At 41.7% G+C, this 7797-nt stretch overlaps 1 protein-coding gene across 1 annotated transcript in view; it reads left to right on the top strand.

Annotated features, from left to right (window-relative positions):
* The window catches only part of vps35l (VPS35 endosomal protein sorting factor like), a 34171-nt gene extending 26715 nt beyond the window's left edge, over positions 1–7456 (top strand). Inside the window, exons 23-30 of the mRNA XM_017433598.3 lie at positions 360–458; positions 537–614; positions 3389–3503; positions 4054–4193; positions 4275–4440; positions 5231–5349; positions 6470–6619; positions 6720–7456. Coding sequence (XP_017289087.1) covers positions 360–458; positions 537–614; positions 3389–3503; positions 4054–4193; positions 4275–4440; positions 5231–5349; positions 6470–6619; positions 6720–6818 — 966 coding nt within the window. The 3' untranslated portion in view covers positions 6819–7456. The remainder of the gene's footprint in view (positions 1–359; positions 459–536; positions 615–3388; positions 3504–4053; positions 4194–4274; positions 4441–5230; positions 5350–6469; positions 6620–6719) is intronic.
* The last annotated feature ends 341 nt before the right edge of the window (positions 7457–7797 follow it).

Raw genomic sequence — 7797 nt, 5'->3', positions numbered from 1 at the left:
AAGCATGTCGCAAACCCACACGTAAAGCAGCGTCATGTCGCAAAACGGAGGTTCTTCGCAAAATAGTTATTTTTTCTTCTTATTTATCACTTATATAAACTGAATGTATGCAAAGTGACAACACTAATACATTCGTCGTAGCCTAGGTTATGAAATATTTACATGAATCATTGATACAATTATGATAGAAACGATAGAAGAAAATATATCACGATAGACACTTTTCTATCGTCCCCACGATATGGATCGTTATATCGCCCAGCACTAATATATATATATATATATAATTTATTTGTTGAGGCACAATTTTAGTTTTTGCCTAAACATTGAGTTTTTATCTGCCATTCTCCCTCATTCAGGTTTCATTTGGTCGGGACTTCGAGCAGCAGCTGAGTTTTTGCGTGGAGGCCAGAGCCATTTTTTGTAACCTAGAACCGGTTCTGGTGCAGCTCATTCATGTCAGTAAGAGTTTTCATTCAGAGTCAACTCACACAAACATCAGCTCCATGTTCAGTGTGTGTGTGTGTTGTTTCCAGACGGTAAACCAGCTGGCCATGGAGACCAGGAGGGTGATGAGAGGAAACCACTCCCGGAAAACAGCAGCGTTTGTCAGAGTGAGTTAACTAGGCATGTGAAGATGAACTGATTTATACTGATTAATTGACACATGTCGTTGCGGACAGGGTATATTTTATTATGAGATGGAACGTTTGAATTATTAATAATTCATAAATTATAACATAAAGGGGCACCACCCTCTCAAACGAGGGAAATATTACATAAATCTGTAATTTTAGTTATCAGTCTCGACATTTAATTACTCTAAATCATGAGTTCTTCACTTCGGATTATAATCATTATCATATCAAAACACACGCACACTGAATTAAGTTTTTACTCTATTTATGTGACTTTAATTGAATAAATAAATATAACACAAGTTATGGCAGGTTATGAAAATATTGAATATGGTAATAAGATACTGAAGAGTTGTAATGGCATGGAGGTTAAACAGAAAGTCTAATTCAATTGAAGAAGTTAAAATTTTGAGGCAGAAGGGGTTTGAGAAAATAACTTTGCGTAATCCAAATGATGATTATTATTATGGATTTGACCACCTGAGTGGAACTAACTCTATAGGACCAGCTCAGAGCACCATCAGAAGCCAGCAAACGGTCCAGAGAGTTTATCCTACCAAGAGAAGGATCCGTCTGGCTGCTGTCTCTCGGTACCAGCGGGGAACGTTTTTAGGCCACGGCGGGAGGAAGTTGACCGGAAGATGTCGTCTCTAGGGCACTTTCCATCAGCGGGAGCTGAGTCGAACCTTCGGCTGGTTCCGGTGGTCCAATCAGTCGGCAGCTCGTCTTTGGCAGGCAGGTGAACAACCCTGGGATGGCCGTTCGAAGCTGGTTTGATGGTTAGGCTGGGGTGAAGAGTCAATCTCACGTAGGCGACGCAGTGGAATTTAATAAAAACTCGGACTGACTCACTAAATTAACGTCAATGTCGACCGCCGAAATAAACTGAAAAACCTCTTATATTTGGTTCAAAACGAAAAATGTGATGAAGTCAGCAACGGGGAAAACAAGAGGAATAAAAATTAAAAACAGATGGAACGAGGGAAATAAACAGGAAACGAAACGTGAGCAGAGAAGAGAAGAGCTTCGCACTAGACCTTTTAAACGAAGCCGGGGGTTGGCCTTTGGCCTCATAGTCCAATCAGAGCCGTGGTTTTGATGGTCATTTAGCCAATGAGGAGTACTCCTCTTCGGAGGGGGCGTTTTGAGGGGAGAGGAGAAACTAACGTGATCAGATCTTTGCATTCCTTTTCTGCCTCAAAATTAAATTTAATTAGCACAAAGGGGAAACTGACTCAATCAGTAATTAAATGAAGACTTCTCACAGGAAGTTGATCCTTTAGAAGGAATCATGGTTATTATCACTGTAAAACATATTAATACACTTGGAACCTGATGGGAGGATAACATTAATAATGTTTTCATATGACATCTGATATGCAAATGAAATGAATGAAAGCAAAACAGAAAACATAGGCATATAAAAATATTAAAGATGAAAGTGTGACTCTTGTAACTAGAAAGGAGAAAAACAATGTTAGCACAAATATCAGATTTTAGCATGAGAGTTGCAGTCTGTAAACTTATTTTGAGCAGATTAGAAAGTCCACATTTGATAATGTAGTCCAAACTATACTGAGCAGAGACCAGGGTCCCAAAAAGGGCACTGTGGTACTTTCTTTCCAGGTCTAAAGGAATGTGATCAGTCCTTCGATGTCTGCAGACCGAAGGCGTTATCTGTTTCTGAGTATAACCAGGTCTTTGGCTGTTCTCTTCTCAGAATGTAAATTTCTTTCAAAGTATGAAAGATGTGTCTCCTTTTGGTCTGGTAAGACCAACAGAGGCCTCTGGGTTTCTTTTCAAAACACTGGTGGTTTAGTTTAGGTGAAATAGTCTATTTTTGCATTTTGCATAATCCAAACTCTGACATATGACCCTACATACCCTACAATGTGAACAATGTGAGTACACCTGTAAAGCAGCTGTAAAATGATGTAGTTTTGGGAAGAAATCTGGTCGCATCAGTTTATTTCTGTCTCTTCATTCAATACAAGTTAAACAAGTCAGCTACAGCAAATAATCCCCCCCAACCCTAACCCAGCAAACAGCCCCAACAGACAGTGTAAGAAAAACAAGTAAATTCATTTTAAAATAAAACACACACACACTGTGCAGTGATCCAACATCCTGCACATTCAGCACAGTTCAGAAAGGGACAGAAAGGGACAGAGAGGGACAGAAAGGGACAGAGAGGGACTCCAGGTTATTTCAGATGATACTGTATCACCAGCCGAAGAGAGACTGTTTTGTTTTTTTCAGTCCAAGGTAAAAATAGGATCTCCAATTTGCTAGTATTATCCTCCTGGCAAGCAGAATTTTTTTTTTAAATTTAAAAATAAATGTATTTTTAAACAGAGCGAGCATACAAGGCAGTTAAAACATAAGGAATAATATCCTCTTCAGTTACATTAGACAATCTGGAGAAAACTTTTAGATTAGAACTTCTTCATGGAGGAACAGCTCCAAAACATGTGAGTAATTTGCTGTGTTCTGTTTGCGTGTGTGTGTGTTTATTTATTCCCCCCACACACACACACACTACTTTTGTGTAGCTATAACTTAGGTAAAATCGTTTTTTATTTCAAGCACCAAAACTATTCATTCACCTAAATGTAGGTGCTCCACACACCTTTTTCAGTCCTTACTGAAAAGAAACGATCCCTTTGCTGTAACCCTGTGGGTGAATAACTATTCATCCTCCCAGATAGACACTGTCAGCTGATGGACCTGTGTGTGTCTCTGTCCTCCAGGCGTGTGCTGCCTACAGTTTCATCACCATCCCGTCTCTCAGCAGCATCTTCAGTCGACTCAACCTCTACCTGCTGTCTGGTCAAGCTGCGTTGGCCAACCAGTGCCTTTCCCAGGGTGAGCAGCAGAATAGTTCATTTTTTTTCCATCTGTAATTCACCTCTATCATACTGTTCCTTTTTCTTTTCTGTTGCTCCACTTTCCTCCTATACGTAACCTATCCCCTCACTTTTCATTGCCTGCCACCAAAAGGAATCAACTCTATTTGGCTGTTAGCAAAATATTTCATGAACCACTGAACAGATTTTAATGAAACTTTCAGCAAGTAATCACTGGATGTACATCTACAACTGATTAACTTTTGGAGCCAATCCATTTTGACATGGATGCTCCAGCCAACTAACTTAAGAAAACACAAAAATATCTACAATTCGGTCAGTTTTACAGTCATTGTGCTAAAATTTGGTTAGGTTGCAGCTGAGAATCATTCTCAGCACATAGTCTATGCATGGCATATTTTCCTTCTCATCATAGGATGATCTTAGTGTAAAACCCTGGCATGAAAGGTGGTGGGGCGAAATATATTTCAAATACAATTCAAAGAATGTTAGGCCTTTCATCACTCTTATCGTTAACTTTTTTTCCATGTTGTGATGCGGTCCTCCAGCGGATGCATTCCTGAAGGCAGCGGTTGGTGTTCTCCCAGAGGTTCCTCGCTCCATCAGCGTGGAGGGGAAACTTCGCTCCTCTGAGAGCTTCCTGCTGGACTTCATCAATAACTTCTTGGCCACATTGCTGGTTGTCCCGGTAATCCTCTACATCCTCTCATAACAGAGTGAAACAGAGTCACAGGTTCCCTCTGTGATGACTTATCCCCTGTGTTTTTAGGACCACCCGGAGCACGGGGTGCTCTACTTGGTTCGTAGTTTGCTCAACATGGTTCAGGATTACACCTGGGAGGACAACAGTGATGCTAAAGTGCGCATTTACATCAGTGCTCTGCCGCTGCTGGCTGCCATGAGCCAGGAAACATATCTCTATTCCATCCCCAACAGTAATGGCGCGCACACACACACACACACACACACAGAGTGAATTTCAGATGAGACTTCCTTACTGTGTTTTGCACAGGTTACTAAGCTTACAGTGGGTTACAAAATCTTCCCTTTCCTGCTTTTGGTATTTTAAAAATTTTATTGCCTGACCTATGCAAAATACTCCAGATTATATAAGTTAAATAGGGGGAATAACCTTTTTAGTCCATACAGTGTCCATAGCTTCATTTCTGTCTCACTCAGTATGAAACAAGGTGCTCAGATGGGAGGATCTGTCCATAGAAGCACTAGAAGATGCACAGAGCTGGACTTCATGGGACAGTGGCAGGAAAAACACACTGATTACAGAAATAAAAGCTGGACTGTTTGGATTTTCTTCCAAAAACATGTGTAAGAAGGTGCTGTGGTCAGATGAGGCCACAGCACCACAGGGTTTCTGGGGAGGGGGGTGAATTGTTATGCACACTGTTTTTGTCTTATTTTCAGTTTGTTTCACGATAAAAAGATCGATTGCCTTTTTAAATGAGTAGTTATGAGTAAATTAGATCTCCCCCCCACCACCACCACCACCACACACACCTTTTTTTAATTTTGTAGCTTGTAAGGCAACAAGACAGAATGCCAGGGGGGTTAATATTTCTGCAACCTTCTGTAATGAGTCTGTACATTCAGACCAACACCATTTAGCATCTGCATTTTGTTGAATTTAATGAAATATTGATCACATTATGGCAAAGTTTCTGAGTTTCTATTTGCAAAATAATTTTTGTATTACTGTTTGTGTCCTAGTGGACTCCAATGAGACGTTATATGGGGGGGACCCAAAGTTTCTGTCTGAGATCAACAAGCTGTGTGAGACTCTGATTGGACAAATCCTGGACCATCTGAAGGCGCTCACTCGGGATGAGGTCAGGTTACTTCAGTGGGTTCAGTGGTTGGGTCTTTTTGCTCTTCCTGTCCTGTCCAAAAACTTAAGACTGTTTATAATGCTGTTAAAAAATGTTTTTTTCTTGGGGAAAAAGCTATCCAAACCCACCTGGCCCTGTGTCAGAACCTCATCCCTCCTTGTGCCACCCTTGGCAGTGTTTGTGAGAACTGGTGATGAGTCTTTCACTTGGCTGTGGACGAATGTTGTTGCTGTGCTTCAGACCGTCGTCCTGCTGCAGAAACCAGGGGCTCTGGAGCTTAAGCTAATGAACTGAGAGCAAAATTCATGCTTCCATCGATTTCAGCAAGTTGTCCAAGACCTGAAGCAGCAACGAAGCCCCAAATCATCAAACTACCACCACCATGTTTGACTGTGAATATGATGTTGTGTTAGTCTTACTCCAGATGTAGCAGGACAAACATCTTCCAAACAGTTCCACTTTTGTCTTATCGCTCCAGAATATTTTCTCACAAGTCCTTGGGTGTGGCAGTGAAACTAAACTTAGCTTTCTAAAAAAATGTTAATTCATGGTTTAACAAGGGGACAAATACTTTTTCCACGTATGGGGCAGGTGTAGCTAAGTGGTTAGAGCAGTTGTCCTCCAATGAGATACTTGGAGGTTCGATTCCACCAGTATGCCACAGGCTGAAAGTGCCTCGGATGTGCCCCATCGATGTATGAATGAAGTTTAAAGTATTGATTAGACTCTATAGAATGATTTTTTTTTCCAATGAATTTTGTGGAGATGTAGTGGAGTGCTGTATGAATGTGTGTGCTGATAGGTAAAGATTCTGTTGTAAAGCACTTTAAGTGGCCTGGTTTTATATAAGGCTATATAAGTACAGTCCATTTACATACAGCCAGGTTGGTTTGGATAGCTCTTTTTTTCCTTAATAAATGAAATTGTTTAAAAACTGGATTTTGCATTTATTCAGGTTATTTTGGTCTATTAACATTTTGTTTCTGATCTGAAATATGCGAATGTGACAAAAAAAAAACAGAAACAAAAGAAATCTGTAAGGGGGTGAATACCTTTTTGCAGCACAGTCCAGTTCAGCATTGTTGTGTTCTTTGGCACATCTTCTCTGACTCTCCTTCAGGATTGTGTCCGGCGTCAGAGCGTCCTGGCCTTCTCCCTGTTTGGTGTCCTGTTGGCACACGGTGATCTGAGGAACAACAAGCTGAGTCAGCTGGCCATTAACCTGTGGAACCTCAGCCACAAACATGGACACTGCGAGACCCGGGTCTCAGTGAGTTTTACAGACTCCACCCACAGTTCAGTTCAGTAAGTTCAAAGGAGAACTTCCACCATTTTTACTGACTTGTCTTGTCCCTCGTTGTCTTCACCAGGTTCGGACTCTGGAGCACATCAGACATCAGGCTCAGCAGCCCAACATGGCTCACCTGTCGGATACAGTCCAACGACTCGCTCTGCAGTCTCGCACCTGAACCACAAGAACTTTAATACTCAAAGAAAAGATTTCAAAGGATTCCACAGTCGCCAGTAAAAGCAAACAAGAACCCTAAGACAGCTTAAAGTTGTTTGTATGCAGGAAATGACACATTCACACTACTGCTCTCAGATTGCTGGAACTGGTTTACTGTTGGTCAAATCCTCTTTAAAAGAAAAAAAACTCAAACAGGTTTTGTTTTTGCAGAGCACAGTTGGAGTTTGTGTGAAGAAGTAAAAGACAAAACACTTCACTGTAGTACTCAGCAAAATACATTGTCAAAAATAACCAGCCTTGATTAGGTTTTGCAAAAAGCTACATTTAGTCAAACCTTTTTTCCAAACTTCTCTGTAAGCACAGTTTCACGATGAAACTACAGTCAGCAAAATGAGTCACACACCTGAACCTGACTTCACACTTTTCATCAGATGCTTTTTTTTCTGGTGGTAATTCTTAGTTTGGTCTCTGAAACCAACATTAGATGTTTCCCACAGGACATCACACTGATAAATCCACATATTTCTGTTTTTCTGTGGTTGACACTTTCACAGGCAATCCTGCACAAAAAAATTAGTAAAAAATGTAAACAATCAAAATACTTTAGTTATTTCAATAAAGCAACCTTTTTTTTCCATCCATCCATCCATCCATCCATCCATCCATCCATCTTCTTCCACTTATCCGGGGTCGGGTTGCGAGGGTAGCAGCCTAAGCAGGGAGACCCAGACTTCCCTCTCCCCAGCCACTTGGGCCAGCTCCTCCGGGGGAATCCCAAGGCGTTCCCAGGCCAGCCGAGAAACATAGTCCCTCCAGCGTGTCCTTGGTCTTCCCCGGGGCCTCCTCCTGGTGGGACGTGCCCAGAACACCTCACCAGGGAGGCGTCCAGGAGGCATCCTCACCAGATGCCCGAGCCACCTCAACTGGCTCCTCTCGACGTGGAGGAGCAGCGGCTCTACTCTGAGTCCCTCCCGGATGAC

Source organism: Kryptolebias marmoratus, linkage group LG2 (assembly GCF_001649575.2).
Source record: "Kryptolebias marmoratus isolate JLee-2015 linkage group LG2, ASM164957v2, whole genome shotgun sequence".
Classification (NCBI taxonomy): domain Eukaryota; kingdom Metazoa; phylum Chordata; class Actinopteri; order Cyprinodontiformes; family Rivulidae; genus Kryptolebias; species Kryptolebias marmoratus.
The sequence above is the reverse complement of the archived record's forward strand: the minus strand, read 5'-3'. Positions and strand labels throughout refer to the sequence as shown.